The 16,732-nt window shown below is 48.6% G+C and overlaps 1 protein-coding gene and 1 long non-coding RNA gene across 7 annotated transcripts; one reads left to right on the top strand and one right to left on the bottom strand.

Annotated features, from left to right (window-relative positions):
- Positions 1-935: 935 nt before the first annotated feature.
- On the top strand, positions 936-12,443 carry tyro3 (TYRO3 protein tyrosine kinase). Of its 6 annotated transcripts, none has more exons than XM_063499863.1 (19): positions 936-1,140; positions 2,560-2,743; positions 4,242-4,342; positions 4,420-4,590; positions 6,533-6,619; positions 6,711-6,826; positions 6,902-7,082; positions 7,540-7,682; positions 7,762-7,900; positions 7,993-8,116; positions 8,336-8,430; positions 8,532-8,627; positions 9,061-9,141; positions 9,227-9,319; positions 9,399-9,520; positions 9,612-9,721; positions 10,008-10,167; positions 10,781-10,917; positions 11,052-12,443. In XM_063499863.1, the coding sequence occupies exons 1-19, from the start codon at positions 1,077-1,079 to the stop codon at positions 11,476-11,478; spliced, it is 2,631 nt and encodes an 876-aa protein (XP_063355933.1). In that variant the 5' UTR covers positions 936-1,076; the 3' UTR covers positions 11,479-12,443. The 6 variants fall into 6 exon arrangements, with proteins under 6 accessions (XP_063355933.1, XP_063355929.1, XP_063355932.1 ...); XM_063499859.1 differs by having other exon boundaries at positions 6,902-7,091; positions 8,336-8,436; XM_063499862.1 differs by having other exon boundaries at positions 2,557-2,743.
- A 305-nt stretch (positions 12,444-12,748) lies between these two features.
- Positions 12,749-16,529, bottom strand: LOC135933872 (uncharacterized). The gene is made up of 2 exons (XR_010573974.1): positions 16,434-16,529; positions 12,749-14,526 (listed from the first exon to the last, which is right to left on the bottom strand). It is a non-coding gene; the product is annotated as an uncharacterized LOC135933872 (long non-coding RNA).
- Positions 16,530-16,732: the final 203 nt, after the last annotated feature.

Here is a 16,732-nt window from a genome sequence, read left to right as displayed (position 1 = left end):
ACCACCGGTATCATCTGTGAAACAACTGAAAGTCAGCTGCACTTCCGGTTTGAATCCCACTGATATGATTAAATATAATGACGCCCATAAATATTTACTAGAAAGAAATAAAGAAAACAACAACGAAACAAATGGAAAAATGTGTCATAATAAAAATGTTAAAAGAAATATAAGAAAACATGAAATGGGCTGAAACAAAGTAAAACAAAAATTATTTATAGATTAAAAGCAGAAAATATGAATCAGAATCAGAATACTTTATTGATCCCTAGGGGAAATTATTTTTTTGTTACAGTGCTCCGTTACAAACAAACATTAACAAAGACAGACAATACACTAACTAAGAATAGCACAATATATACAGGCATATATATACATAAAGTCACTTATTAATAAATAGCTGAAAAAGAAACATGTTGCAGTACTGCTGTTGCAGTAAACAGTGTGTTAAGTGGATGAGTTGTACAGAGAGATGGCCACAGGGAGGAATGATTTCCTGTGTCGTTCAGTGGTGCTTTTCGGTACAGTTTCTCACTGAATGTAAACTGAAGAAAAAGTAGTTCTGGTGTTTTTAAATAACACCTGTAAGAATAATGCAAATAAATGTGTGTTTAACAGAGTTATTGTAGTGCCTAATTAGTTTTTATTCCGTTTTGATTTTTGTTCATAACTCAGTTTTCAGACACTTTTAATTTTAGTTCAGTTTTATTTAACCATAATAACACTGCTATTTAATGAAACTGATTATTTATTTTAGTTAATTAGAATGTGTTTTTATTTTCATATTTAGTTTTATTTAACTATAATAACCCTGCTATTAAATGAAAATGAAATTTTAGTTTAGCGTGTAGCTTTTATTGTGAAGGCGCATCCGGCCCGCGCGGCCTCGCGCTGGGTAAATTGGCGGGTCGGAGTTTGTGGGAAAACAAACGGAGGAGAAGTTTTTCCGGCGCCTCGGGCTATTCTCCTTTGTTTTCACGATCTTCATCAGTCACTCCTCCTCCTCCTGTTGGTCCGCCGGGCAGTGAGGCTCCCGTGACGGACAGACCGAGCCGGAGGAAGAGGAGGATGCGGAGATGAAGCTGCTGCTGTGGATCGTCGTGTTATCCCTGCGGAGCCCCGCGGGGAGCTGTGGGAGCGGTGAGTGTCCCGGGGGTCGTGGGCAGTTAGCACAGGAGCTAATGGGACCGCTTTACATCCGCCGAACTCCGCCCGAAAATTGTCAGATTTAAAGATTTTACCGCCTGTCAGACACTCACAGGGTCAGGCTCACCTGACGCTCCGAGGTGATGGAGCCTCTCAGTAAATCGGCCAACGCGAGTCATACCAAGCAGCGTTTATCTGAAGCCGGTTCGCTTGTTTTCTCACGTACAGATCCCTGCTCTGACCCGAACCCGTGACAACTTCACATTTTAACCGAGTTAGTTTCTTTCTGGTTTGTTGCGTTCGCTGCGATTTACCTTCAGGTCCGTGACAAACTAAAGAGGTCATGCCATGAAGTCCTTTACAGCACGTGGAGCAGCTCGCAGACACTTTCGCATTATATCGGGCAGTTCTTGAATGGAGTTTGGTGTGGGCACTCGTAAACAGAGGTCAGGGGGCAAAGTGCAGCTTTCCGGGCTGATACTGAAGCCGTGGGCTTCAGGAAGCTTTTATGGTCCCCGAGTCATGATGTGAAGCTGTCAGTCATTTTATTCAGGATCCACGTCACTGCGGGTGTGTTGCAACTCACCTGTAAACATGCGCGCGCGCACACACACACACACATTGCAGAATAACCAGAGTTCCTCAGGTTAAATCATCAGACTTCTCAGCACAGCTCTGAGTTCATGTCCTCAGGTTTTTCGTAAAAATTAATCTAAACTCTTTTATTGATATCACGTCTAAATCCTGAAGTTTCAGGATCAACTTTTTTTATTTCTCAATTGATTGGAAGTTTGTTTACGTTCAGGAAACCTTCACGAGCTCCACATGAACACCTGTAGCGCCTCACCTGTTTGTGTGTCAGACTGAACCACAGAGTTAGTCTGCTCACAGGGGCGGAGCATTGATTATTGGTTATTGGTATTTTTACTGATGCTTCGCCCAGTGCACCATTACATCATCCTTCCAGGAAGTGATGACTGCTGTCTTGTGATGTCATCAGCGCATAGAAAGGATTTCACCTGGCTGCTCTCTGATTGGATCTGATGTTTGATTGGTTTTCAGTCAGACTTTCAAAATAAAAGCAGCTGAACTGTTTGAGCTCCTGTATTTTCATGAACCCTTTAAATGTTCAGATTATTGATCAGTGATCAGGGAGAGACTGAAGGAAGATAAAATAATAGATTCTCAGACAGCTTCTGAATGAAGTTCTTATGGAGGACGTCAAAGATGATGAGGCTGTTCCAGAAAGTTCAGAGAAGTGTGTTGAGTTTGAGATGAAACACTGCTGCGTGGAAAACACACACACACAGATCTGCTGATGAAAACGTGTTAAACTTTCAGTATGACAAAAGAAACGATTCAGACTGAAGAGCTTGGGTGAATGGATCAAGCTGACTCCTCCTACTCCAGCAGGTGTGGTGTTCACAAAGCATCCGTCCAATCAGACGGTGTCTCAGGGGAACGAGGTGCGGCTGGGCTGCGCAGTAGAAGGCGTGACGGAGCCGGAGATCACCTGGATGAAGGACGGCGAGAAGCTTTACAGCACAGATCAGGTGTTCCTCACACTGGGAGAGCAGCACTGGGAGACGTCACACAGGTGCAGAACACTCAGTCGATCAATGTTTTTCTCCTAACGTTTCGTTTGATTTCCTGAAAGTGCTTTTCAGACTGGGGGGCGGGGCTGCCAGAGTGCTGTGATGTCATCGTACTGTCAAACCACGTTTGTCTCTTCGTTTAATCCCGACTTTAATTATCAGCCAGCGGCGCTCACTCCGCGGCTGCTTCCTGCTGACTCAGCTGATTCATTCAGTGTGAAGCATCACAGTCTGGCAGATGAACTTCTAAAAGGGAAGAAACACAATATTAAAGTTTTTAGGCTAAATCCACTGTAAGAAAGCAGCTGGAGTTCCACAGGGTTCTGTACTGGGTTCTCTTTAGTCCTGATGCCTCTGGACCTCCTTCCTTGTGCACAGGTGAAGCTCTACGCAGGTGATTCAGTGGTTTATGTTCATGCGTCTATGAGGCAGAAAACTCAGGCTTTCACATGTGACGCGGTCACATCCATCACACCTGAAGCTGAGTCGGAATAAAATAGGAAGAGGCGAGCAGCGAGGCGGTGAGCACAGGAGTGTCAGTGAACGTGAGAAAGGTGAAATAATCTACTTTTTTACCTGTTGGTGCTCCAACAGCTGACATCTAGCAACCAAACGTCAGTTTATACGCAGATGACACTCTGATTTATGTTTCCTGTCTTCAGGTAAATCTGTAGTTCGCACAGGTGTTGGGTACAGCCCAGCAGTTTTGCAGGTTAAAGTTCCAGCTGTGGAATCCAGAACATGTCCTGGAAAACACCTGGATAGAGTTAGCCGTCATGGACCTAAACAGTTTGAATCTCTGCAGAGGCAGAAAGTTAGATTCCTCCATCTTCTTTTAATGTGGAGCTGGAGTCGAGTCATTTATATGATGTAGTGTTTCCGTCCTGATCTGGAACCGTTTTAAACTCTTAGCTGTGATGTTGTGGCGAGAATGTTAAAGTGGTAAAAAACTCCATGCAGTCTGCCCGCAGCTCGCCGTTTCTGCTGTTTGATGGTTAAACAGACGTCCTGCAGTAAACACAGACAGAGCTGCTGTTTGCTTTGAACTTGATCTCCTTCCAACACCACCTCCTCCATCTGTGTCGCTCCTTTAAAAGGTGAAATGAAAAGCCCGCTGACATCTGGCGGAGGCGATCCTTGGTTTGATTCCAGGCTGCAGGTGTTCGGACTCCAGACTGAGCGCTTCCTCCTCCGTGATCTGACAGGACGCCCAAAGAGGAAAAAGTGTGCATGCTGCTGAAATTCAGCACCTGGCCTTATGATGGCGCTTTGGCTGTTTCAGTGACAACACACAGACTCAATGGGCCTGATTTGCTTATCGTCACAGTAACACCAACCACTCCACCCTCTGGTCCAGATGTGGTCCCTTCCTGCTACGTGAGGTGCAGATGTTTGAAGCAGAGCCCTCAGCTCGTGGATCCAAAGCTCTCATGAACCTTGCTCTGTGCTGGGCCGGTGCTGTGTGACTGTTATTGGGTCTGATGTTGTGGTCTGTTTCAGTGTGAAGTCGGTCCAGCAGCAGGATGCGGGTCAGTACTGGTGTGAGGTGGAGTTCCACGGCCTGACCTTCTCCTCTGAGCGAGCCTGGATTACAGTGGAAGGTGAGGACCCTGAGCATGGTCGCCTCCTCCTCACGTTTCCCATCATGCTCCAGGTTCACCTCCTCTTCTTCCTGCAGGAGTTCCTCACTTCACCCAGGAGCCTCAGGATGTGGCGATGTTCGCCGGCACACCCTTCAACCTGACCTGTGCCGCCGTCGGCCCCCCCGAGCCCGTGGAGGTGCTGTGGTGGCTGGGAGGAGTCCAGGAGGGGGAGCCCGGACCCTCACCTTCCATCCTTCACGTCCCAGGTCAGAGAAAAATGACATCCAGGTGCATCATATACGTTTTTTTTTTTTTGTGCCTGAAATGAACAAATAAATGAATGAATGAATGAATCATGGGAAAGGTCCTCAAGTATCAATCAGCCTGTGGGAGGAGCTACAGTGTGCCATTTAAATTCAGAAAACTTTATTACTCAAATGATAAAACACACACACCTGTTTGATAAAAGATTTAGACACAAATCAGACACAGCTTTATGACCCCATTATTCAGCGCACACACACACACACACACACGCGCGAGCTGGATTTAATCCACAGGTCGGTTTAACTGGAGCCAGATCACGTCGTGTTTCTCCAGATTAAAGTTCTCCCACACGGCCTCAGCTGATTCACACCTAAAATATCTCTGATATTCAGAGTGTGTGGTTGGTGGGGAGGGGGGGGGGGAGGGGGGGGGGGGTGTTAGCGTTTGCAGTGGAAGAAACGTCATCAGCTGACCTCTTCAATTTATAAACAGCACATGTGCAGTGACTCAGGCTACGTCCACACTGGCCCGGATAGATTGAAAATGGCGTTTTCATCTGAAAGCGCTCTGCATCCACACTATCAGTCGTTTTCACAGAGTTGTGCGTCCACATTGAAACGGTCGAAAACGCTCACGTTCCAGTCCTGCGCATGCGAGAAGCGCAAGAAGACTCGACCTGCCTCACTTCTGTCTGCCGCTTATTTACTTTCCGGCTCTTTGAAGCGTCGCGGCAAAATGTCGAGGAAAAGCAGCGAGTTTTTTAAATGGACTGACAATGAGGTGGAGTTGTTGCTGCGAGTAACACAAAAGTACAAAGTTGCAAAAGCGAGTGAGAATTAAAGAATTTGAAGAAAAGCTGTCTGGAGCACGTACAGACTGATATTAATCTGTAACAGGGCTGTCAAACAAAACAGCTGCTGTATAATGCCCTCCGCTATCTTTGTTTAATTGGTCACATGACTGCATCACATGACTAAAGTGTGTCATTGTTTTCAAAAAGTCTCAGTTTTCGCTGTCCACACTGCGACATGAAAGCACCGTTTTCAAAACGCTGCGTTGTCCTTGAGCGTAAACGGCGTCTCAGTGTGGACAGGAGGCCAAAACGGAGAGAAAATGATGCGTTTTCAAACGAAAACGTGTTAGTATGGACGTAGCCTGATACTTGCACCACTGACTCACAATAGGCTGGGAGGTCAGTTTATGATCACTGATATGCAAACTGATTTATCACTGATCAATAACCATGAGTCCCATTCACAGAGAGTTGGTGAATGGCTGCAATCACAGCATTGTAAGATGGTGACAGATGTACCCTTAGGCCCCCTCCTCCATTCAGAGATGGTCTTTCCCTTTTCACGTAAATGGCCTCCTTGACTCCGCCCTCAAACCAGCGTTCCTCCCTGTCCAGGATGTGTACATCCTCATCATTGAAAGAGTGTCCACTGGCCTGTAGGTGTAAACAGACTGCAGAGTCCTGGCCTGATGAGGTAGCTCTTCTGTGTTGTGCCATCCTCTTAGCCAGAGGTTGTTTGGTTTCCCCGATGTATAAATCCTGGCAATCCTCCTGCACTTAACAGCGTACACTATGTTACTCTGTTTGTGTCGGGGGACCCGATCCTTGGGGTGGACCACTCTTTAGGGTTTAAAATCCACAGAGACGCGGTGTTTAGAGAAAAAGTGTTTCAGCTGGCACGTACAGGATCACTGAGGGTTTTCAGTCAGGCAGCGGTTGTCCTTCTGTCCTGGATAACCACATTTACTCAGGGCCTTCTGGATGTGATGTTCTCCTGCTGTCAGCTCACACTCGGACAGCTTCAGTGTAAATGGAAGCTTTACACACGCACACACACACAGTTTCTTGTGTCATCTGTGTTAAACTACATCACCCATAATGCACCTGGAGCTCCTCTGTGTGTGCGATTAATGTGTGTGTGTGTGCAGGTGTGAACAGCAGCATTAAGTTTTACTGTGAAGCGAAGAATGCCAGGGGCGTCTCCGTGTCCAGAACTGGAACCGCTCACATCAAAGGTGAGGCCACACCCACACAGGTGTAAGTTGAGCTGTGATTGCATGGCTATGTGTGGGCGTGGCTTGTAAACAGTGTGCCTTTGTGTCTCAGTGCTGCCGGAGGCTCCGGTCAGCCTGCAGATCGTTGGGATGGTGGATAACAATGTAACGTTGTCATGGAAACCGGGATTCACTGGTCACTCTGAACTGTCCACCTGCATCGTCCAGGTAATGCACACCTTACCCTCACGCCTCACCTGTAGGCCTCAAAAAGGTCCTCACCCTCCCCCCCCCCTGAACCAGGTGTCGAGGCGCTCCGCCCGCAGGTGGGACCTCCCACAGCGGGAGGTCCAGGTTCCTCCTCACCTCCACACTCTGACTGGTCTGAGGAGTCACGCCAACTACAGCACCAGGGTCTCCTGTGTGAACGAGGTGGGGGCGTCGCCCTTCTCACCCTGGCTGCACTTTCACACACCTGAAGCAGGTAAGACAGGTGCGCTGACCGTTACCTGCAGCAAACATGTGACCGTGTCATGTGACCAGCTGGTGTTTTACTACCTCACAGTTTAGTCAGTAAACACGAGCTACAGCCGTGTGTGTGTGTGTGTGTGTGTGTGTGTGTTTGGGCAGATTCCAATCCTCTGCGTACAATCAGCTTTTGTTTGTGTCCTAAATCCAGTGTGAGGCCTGCAGCAGGGCCAGCGGCGCCTCCTGCAGGCGGAGCTCACACTGGGCCCTTTGAGCCACAGTGACCCACATTCAGCTGCAGGCCAGAGCAGCTGAGCACAGAGAGAAACACCCAGAAAAACACAGCAGGAGAAAAGTAGAAACCAATAGAATCGATAGAACCAGAGGAATCAGTTGATGTGCGGTCCGAGTTTTTGTTGGCTCGTACGTGCTTTTATGTACCTGTGACTGTGAGTCTGTGTGTCCCGCCTCAGTGCCCTCCGCGGCCCCCAGGAACCTGACATTTGACCTCTCGGAGCAGCACCTGTCTCTGAAGTGGGCGGAGCTTCAGGTGGACGAGCTGCAGGGTAGATTGTTGGCCTACAAGGTGCAGTGGACTGTGGGAGGAGAGGCTCAGGTGAGACAGTCATACCTGTCTCTCCAGTGTGATTGGAGGTAGAGGGTGCCGGTGATGATGTCATTGTCTCTGCCTGCAGGAGCCGCTCCTCTTTAAGGAGAACTCCGCCCACCTCTCTGGAGGTGGTCGTTTCTTTAACGCGTCCTTCCAGGTGGCGGCCTGCACGGCGGTAGGCTGTGGGCCGTGGAGCTCCCCGGTGCTGCTGCTGCCCCCCTCAGGTACTCTCAGACATGACATCAGCTCTGATGTCACCGCGGGGTGTTTGAATGACATTGATGGATTGATTATTGCCTGGCTGCTGCTCTCTCAGCGCAGGTCCGGGTCCCGCGGAGCCACATGTGGGTCGGTCTGCTGCTCGGCCTCCTGGTCGCCACCATCGTCGGGCTGCTGCTGGCTGTCGTCGCTCAGCGCCGCGGGAAGGAGATGCAGTTTGGGTACGAACGTGTTCACGCACACCACTGACCTTACAGCAGCACGCCTTCCTGCTTCCTGCACAGACACGCTGCAGCAGTTTATTTATCCACAGCTGAAAGTAGTCCCAAACAAACGCAACATGTGAACTTTTAAAAATGTTTCTGTACGTTTCACGTGTGAACCAATGAGCTGCCAGCATCAGGCGTGTGGCTGTGTTTCTCGTGTTTTCATGCTTCTAGCTCGGCCTTCAAGTCTCCGGGCGCAGAGACCTCAGTGTCCTTCACAGCGGCGCGGTCCTTCAGCAGGAACGTGACGGACCTGCAGGAGTCCACCTGTGAGTGTGAGCATGCTCAGTGTGTTTGTTGTTTAGTCACGTGACAGACGATGAACACGAGAATGTGTATCAGACCTCGTTGCCTCTGTGTCTCCCCCCAGTGGACGGTCTCTGCATCAACGACGAGCTGAAGAACAAACTGAAGGACGTTTTGATTTCTGAGCGGCTGCTGACGCTCGGACACATGCTGGGAAAAGGTATCGCTATGACGACAACAAACGACACGTGTAAACAGGAACTGTCAGCAAACTCTTCACTTTCTCTTGTAATCAGAGCGACAAACACTAATTTATGAATTAATGTGGGTTGTTTTGGTTTTTTTTAAATGAAACTAAATCACATGATTCGCGCTGATGATGTCACCTGACCTTTTATATAGATGGGTGACAGTCAGGTGTTTGTGAACACGACAGAAACACCTGTATAACCTCAGCTCTGTGTGTGTGTGTACAAAATACAACAGAGTGCTGAGTGTGAGGAAACTCCAAGAGCACACACACAAAATGTTTAAAAATATCAATATTCATGGAACGTGTCAGAAAATAATTTGTAGAATATGTTAAAACATAAATAAAAGTGTAATAAAGTAACAAATGCAAACAGAAAATCAAGGTGTGTTTATCTGTGCAGGTGAGTTTGGCTCAGTGCGTGAGGCCTTCCTGAAGACTGAGGACTCGTCTGTCCAGAAGGTGGCGGTCAAAGTACTGAAATGTGAGTTGTACTCTTCTTCTTCTTCTTCATCTCCTTCTTTAAGCAGCCGATGCGTTGAATAACCAGATCACGTGACCTCCTCCAGCTGACATCACCTCGTCAGGTGACATCGAGCAGTGTCTGAAGGAGGCGGCCTACATGAAGGACTTCCACCATCCCAACGTCATCCAGCTCATCGGTAACCCCGCCCACCACACAGTGGTTAACCAGAGGTCAAAGGTCAGGCAGCGTGATTAATATGCCGATCTGTCCAATAGGAGTGAGCCTCCACCGGCGTCCCGGCCAGCGGCTGCCGATCCCGATGGTGGTTCTGCCGTTCATGAAGCACGGAGACCTGCACACCTTCCTGCTGCTGTCCAGGCTGGGAGACGAGCCGTTTGTAAGAGACGCCGCCTCGCCTCGCTCTGATCGATAGCTGATCAATAACCCGCGCTATGCTTTGATCAATAACCAATGTGCCTCTGCATTAGGACCTGTCTCTGCACACGCTGGTCCGGTTCATGTTGGACATCTCTCAGGGGATGGAGTATCTGAGCAGCAAGAACATCATCCACAGAGACCTCGCCGCCAGAAACTGCATGTCAGTGCGCCAATCGCAGCCAAGCAGTCGATCAATGATCTGATTCACTTCAGATAGTCGTTGTTGTTGTGAGTTTAAATGAGGAGGAGGAGGAGTGGCAGCAATCTCCAGGTTATCAATCAGCCAACAGAGTCTGCTGTTGCTGTTTGGCGCTCTGTCGATGTCATGTGTGTGTCGCATTCAGCGCGTTTACATGGAAGTGAAACTTTCTTGATAAAGATAAAGGATAAAAATGAGTGTAGGGGGCGCTGTGCCGGCCTTAACGAGCTCTGTGTGTGTGTTTCAGGCTGAACGAGGACATGACTGTGTGTGTGGCAGACTTCGGCCTCTCTAAGAAGATCTACAGCGGCGATTATTACCGTCAGGGCTCCGTCTCCAAACTGCCCGTCAAGTGGATTGCTCTGGAGAGTCTGGCTGACAACGTGTACACCACGCAGAGCGATGTGGTACGCACGCACACACCCGGGACACACAGACGTTTGTGACGTAGCTGTCCCAGATTACAGATCCTGATTCACACCAGAGGACATTTCAGGCTCTTTTCTTTTTTAGTTTCTGCTGATAGTCACGTTCAGACAGCCTGAAAACGATGCCTGAAGGCAGCTCGACACGCTCATTCATAAAAATCCATCCTGACAGATTTTGATCCATGAGCTGACGTGTCTCAGCACTTATTCTAAGTTTGCTGATCAAGCAGAAGGCGAGCGCTGATGCGAGCACGCAGGGACGCTTTGTTCTCTGTAAAGACGATACGACCTGAGAGGAGGCGCCGCTGAGTTTGTGCCATCAGTGAACCCGCAGCAGCTTAACGCTGAGACGGGTTTAAACACACCTTTGCAGGTGGTTTCTGCTGTCACCTCATCACAGCTGTAGTGCTCGTTACTGCCATCTGCTGGTCAGGAGTGAAGCTGTGACGTCAGCAGACCAGCTCTTTGTCACATGATTAGATTGTCATGGAAACAAACTAAAGGAACATGTTAGGAGTAAAATAATGACTTTAAAAGTTTCAGGTTTGTGTGTGCACCCAGCGAATGATGACCGTGTGTGTGTGTGTGTCAGTGGGCGTTTGGCGTGACGATGTGGGAGATCATGACTCGCGGTCAGACTCCGTATCCTGGCGTGGAAAACTCGGAGATCTACGAGTTCCTGATCAAAGGAGAACGTCTGAAGAAGCCGGCCGACTGCAGAGACGACATGTGAGTGTGTACACAACGACACAAACGACAAACTGAAGAAACAACAACACACAGAACGAAACACCTTTCAAAATAAAGCTGATCACGTCAGCTGTGTGCACTCTTTAACCTCTTTCTTCTTCTGTGGTTGTCAGATATGAGATCATGCACAGCTGCTGGAGTCCTGTCCCTAAATGTCGGCCCAGCTTCCAGCAGCTGGTCGGCCAGCTGGAGGCGCTGTGGGTTAGCCTGTTGCCCGCCTCTCCTCAGAAGGAGCCGTTATTCTACGTCAACCTGGAGGGCGACGATGGCGAGCATGGGGGAGGAGCCCGGGCCCCGGGGCCTGAGGAGGCGGCGGCGGCTTCAAACTGGGGCGTCCCATGGCAGCGGCAGGTGGAGCACGAGGAGAAAGACTGGCTGATTGGGTCAGGGGCGGCGTTTGCCATTGGTGGCGACTACAGGTACATCATCGGCCCCTGTGGAGCCTCTGAGGAGGAGGCAGGGGGGAGGTGGTCCACAGACACGTTACAGGAGGAGGCGAGGGACGAAGATGACGACGACGACGTCGTCATCAACGTGTGACACAGACTGGCCAATCTCAACGCTCCTCCGTCAGCTGATCAGACTCACTTTAAGGCACGGAGCAGCAGGCGGGTGGAGACGCACTGAGGGACAATCATGACACTCCTCCCACTCCGTTTCAGAACAAAGAGTCAAAGGTTCCATTAAGGAGTCGATCAGCAGGTGAATCGGTGACGGAGGGAGGTGCTGTTAGTCACCGAGAGGAAACAGAAGGGGGCGCCGAAACGCCTCACATTCATTTCATTAATAAACGTTTTATTTTCAGGTCAGTAAATCAATAATTCACGTTTTATTGATCGATCAGCAGCTGCTTCTTTGTTCGATGATTAATCACTTCTTTTTCACTAATCGATTAATCAGCCTGGATATTTTCTTTGCAGCTTGTGTTTTAGAGGACGTTACCATTTAGGTCTGGAGCTGTGCTTTTATTTTGAAAGACTGGGGGTTTCCTGAACACACCTGTGACCCTTATCTGGGCCAGGAGCCTCCAATTGGACAACCGTGCACTGAACCTGTATTAACAGGGAAACATTTCAGGTTTGACCCTCCTGCTGAAGCTCCTCCCACAAAGCATTTTTCTGAAGCGCTTTGATTTTAGTTTATGAAGTGTTGAGAAATTATGGGATGTGTGAAAGCTGCTGGACGTGTACTGTGAGGCCTCTGTGGCTTACGTGTGCCTTCTATGGTTTCTTCTTCACTGCGTGTCCCACCCGCTGTCAGTGTCTCTCTGCTGCCCCCGGTGGTGGCTGTTGCTGTAACAGTGAAGCTGTTTTGTTATTACTGAATTAACTTGAAGTTTTAATGGCGACAGATGACTGACCCTCTTAACTGATTTATTGATCCTGGTTTGCGTTCGTGTCTGCAGTGTCTTGTGTTGCTATGATGACAGTCTTACCTCTGTGTGTGATGTCTCACTGACTTCAGGTCTGTAAGAAAGTGATAATTAAATAAAGTGTTTCCTGTTTTCTGCGCTTCGTGTTCTGATCTGAGGTCAGATTAAAAACACAGCCGTGATCGGTAAAAATCAGCGTCCGGCTCTGTGAAATCATTTCAGCTTCATCGTTTACTGCCCGTTTTCAAATTCTAAAATAATCAGACAAATATTTATCGACAGGTTTGCAGCTCTTCAAATAAAACATGGATCAAAATAAAATCTTTACTAAGGACTAAATGTACTAAAATACGGGGTAAAGATAAAGTCAGGTATTTAAAATGTAAACAAAAAAATTAGGTAAAAGAGACAGGAAGTGATGTCACACCACAGGGCGGGTTTGTTTCTTCCACATGACTCTTCGTACTTTATTTACTGCATGCCCATCAATAACAGTTGACACGGTCATTTCACACCTGTAAACAGACTCGTATTCAGCCGCAACACCTCGAGCTGTGTCAGTGAGCCGGTGACATCTTAATAACCTGAGCAGGTGAGTCTGTGGTCTCTGCCCCTCCCTGACTGCGGCTCTGCTGGCCAAAATCAGACTGTACATAAAGGATGGATGTAAAGGTAACACTGAAGCTGCTTACACCTGCGTCCTGTTTCATCCGGGGCTGACTCTGAAGTCTGATTGGACAGAAGCCAGCTGATCTGTGAGCTCGCTGAAGTTTTTCCAGACGCGTTTCAGAACAGGAAGCGGCTAAGATGGTAACCGCTGACATCACAGTACAGCGCCATCGTTCATTTACAGTCTGTGGTCTGAAGGACTGAGACTTGGGCTACGTCCACACGTACACGGGTATTTTTGAAAACGGAGATTTAACGCTGCCAGGAACATGCCAAAGCAACAGGTGGCGATATATTCCTAACCTGTAGAAATGTTGGCCAATCAGAAGTCTAGAAGCCTCGGTGGGAAATAGTAAACAAAGATGGGGCATAGAAGCAGAACCGAGTCGTATGTGTGGAGGGACAGTAACTGTGTGTGTATATGTAAGCATTTAAACACTGCAGAGAGTACAATTAACAGTAACAGTATTGTAGAAATTCATTTCACCGAAACAATAACGTGGCGCACAGTGTGACGTCAAAATTGGCGCAGACCTTTGACGCTGCGTTTTCTCTGTTTTTCTCGTCCACACGTAAATGCAAAAACGGAGTTTTCGAAAATCTCCACCCTGGCAGGCGTTTTTAGAAATCTCCGTTTTCAGTGACCAAAAACGCCGTTTACGTGTGGACGAAAGGTGCAAACGCATAGAAAAATCTGCTTTTTCAAAAATACCCGGGTACGTGTGGACGTAGCCTTAGTCCCCGGCGTTTATTCACTCCAGCAGGGGGCGCTCTGCTGCAGCGCCTGACATTTCCTCTGCTGACATGTCATGTGACAGGAAGCTGAAGGGCGTAGAGGCGACGGCTCAAGTTATTGATTATGGATGTGATCATAAATGATAATCCAATCTGACGTGTGACACGGTAGAGGATGCCTCGTCATACATGTTCAGCGTTTGTGATGTAAAACCTTTTATTGTTGTCAGTTTTTAGGCTTACAAATATTTAAAATAACCTCATATTTGACAGATTTGTGATGTCATTCAGCAGGTGTGAGTGTGTCGCTGTGATTGTGAACAGTAAACCTGCAGGGCAGCCTCGCCATGTGGCGCCGCTCTGCTTCCTGATAACTGTGATGTAACCGCCTCTGAACATGAGTTATGATATCATCAGGGTGGAGCTGCTTCCTATTAGCTGATTGGAGGACCATGTTGCTTTTGTTTAACATGACATTTAGAGAACACCATACTGCTCCACCTGCGCCTGGTCTCCAGGCGGAGCTCTGATGAAAGCAGAACGTTCCTGCAGGTCGGCGAGAGACGAAGCGTGTGAATAAACGGGAGAACACGTGAAGACCTTCACACTGAGCTTCAGCATCAAGTGCGACACTGAGGCCCCGCCCTTTGGTTAAGACAGCGATCCCAAGTCAAACGTGCGGTCTCTGAGACGGGTCGTGGTTCTGTGCTGTGATTGGACGTTTCACTGCTGGTTTGTTCACTGTTTGCGTCGGTTGTGATGCAAACAAGAGCGGCTTAACTCTGAAGGAGCAGCTGAGCGCGCCGACGGACCTGAAGACACAACGACACAAACCATAACAAATCTGAACTGCGCCAACTCAAATCTGACCAATCAGGTCGCTGTGATGTCAGCTGTGACATCACAGCTGTCATCACAGCAAGAGATGAACCTTCATGGTTTCTTAAATAGGATCTGGTGTACTGATGACATCACAGCGCTGCGATTAGTCGGTTTGGTTGACATCGGAAACTCCACGATGATCAGCTGATTACAGCGTTAATCCCAGTTCGCTGTGGTTCTTCAGACTTCACACAGAAACAGACGGTGTGTGGAGGAGGCCCCACAGGAGGAGGCGCCACAGGAGGAGGCCCCACAGGAGGAGGCCGCACAGACCTGTGGAGAGGATCAGGATGGAGGTTTTGGGAGGCGTTCAGCGCTGGGACAGAAGCTGGATATTTCACACTTTCATAGACATGCTTGTTCTCAGACTGACCCTCTGCATGTTTCCACGTGGACCTGATCACCTGTCAATGACTCTTATTGACCACTGCTGCAGAAGCTGAGCTGCCTCACCTGCCACCAGGGACGTTTGAGCTGCAGGTGAAGTTTGGCTAAACTAGAAGATCAAAAATACTAAAATACCTGCTCAAGGCAATACAACCCTACCTGTGCAAAAAAGTAGCAGATAACTGTGCACACCATCGACGGGGTCAAATCTCAGTTTTCCTCAGGTAAACGCAGACACAGAGTTTCTGAAAATCGTCTTCTTTAAAACGCCAACATGTGACCAAAGGCTGACGCCCAGAGCGGCTCGTCGTGAGGAGCGTCAGGGAGCAGACTCGGGAGAAACCTCACTGCCGTTCCCGTGAAGACTTCAGCGCTGTCCTGACCTCACGGTTTCCTCCAATCAGGCTGAGAGATGTTTAAACGAGGTGTCAGGTGTTTGAACTCCAGGTAGAAAGTGTGAGGTGAGTTTACCTGACAGGTGCATTTCCCCAGGACCGAACACTAACATTTTGGAGGTTCTGGTTCCAGCTACCTGTCACACTTCTGGCTCCATTGTGATTGTTTATCCAGGTGTTTTACAGTCTGTCTTTGCGGCTGTGGTTTTCAGATATTTTGTGCTCAAAGGTCTCCAGAGTTTCAGAGCACACCTGTACTCGTACCTGCGCTGTCACACGGAGATGCTGCAGAAACCTGAGAATAAAATTCTATACACACGAGTGTTTTTCTTTTTACCTGTTCTTAACGCGCCCACACAGACCGCGAGGTTTCACAGGATACAAAATTTTTGGATGAAGCTCAATATTTGGATTTTTTGGCTATGAATAAACAGATCTGACCAATCAGATCGCTGCACTTGTACTCGTATCCCAAAGCGCGCACTGTCACTGAACACACATGCGACTCAGCAACACTAAAATAATCCTCAGACTCACAGCTCGCTGCTGCTCCGGACTGAAATGTTCCCTCCTTCATCCCGATAAGTGGACGAAAGCTCTGGGATCGAAGCAGGAAACCTGCTGCCGAACGCGTGCATCCAAAAATTCTGAATTTCCTGTTCATCAGGCTCGGCATGTGAAGCCCTCTGCACCTACACCTTATAAAAACCTCCACCCTTTACAGTTAACCACAGCCCTCTGAGTCCTTCACTATGTCCATGAAGCTCCACCCTCCTCCTCCTCCTCCAGGCTCCAAGTCCGACCCCGCAGAGCTCTCACACACACCTGATCACCACACCTGTACTTCCATTCTTCATAACAACGTTATGTTAAACTGCAGAAGCCCGGGGGCAGGTATGCAGGTGACACTGAGGTCAGAGGCACACACTTGTGCTTAAAACAGAGATACAAAGTAATCAGAGGACTCCTATTAAACACTGGACACACTGTTACCTGCACTACATGTTTTATTGTAATAGATTACTTATTCACGAGCTGTGTGTCACGTGACTTACCTGTGAGTGTTATAAATGAGTGCATTTATAACATGCCGGGTGGGCTCCAGCCACACCTGGCTAACTTAGTGTTAGCCGCGAGCTAACTGGGCACCTGGTGAACCCCGTCCGCACAAAATAAAGCGCGCACACAGACACAGGAACGCGCAGTATCAGTGCGGGCTGAATGATCCAGCTGTGGTCACGTGAGCAGTGTGGCGGCAGCTGTGGTTCCCGTGCTGTGGCTCGGTTCCGCTTCGGAGTGTGACTAAACAGAGTCGGCTCGCCCCAAGCCGGCGGCCGGAGTCCGGGCCGAACCG

This window comes from Pelmatolapia mariae, linkage group LG16_19 (assembly GCF_036321145.2).
Source record: "Pelmatolapia mariae isolate MD_Pm_ZW linkage group LG16_19, Pm_UMD_F_2, whole genome shotgun sequence".
In the NCBI taxonomy this organism is placed as follows: Eukaryota; Metazoa; Chordata; class Actinopteri; order Cichliformes; family Cichlidae; genus Pelmatolapia; species Pelmatolapia mariae.
Note: the sequence above shows the minus strand (reverse complement) of the source record. Positions and strands in the feature narration are given on the sequence as shown.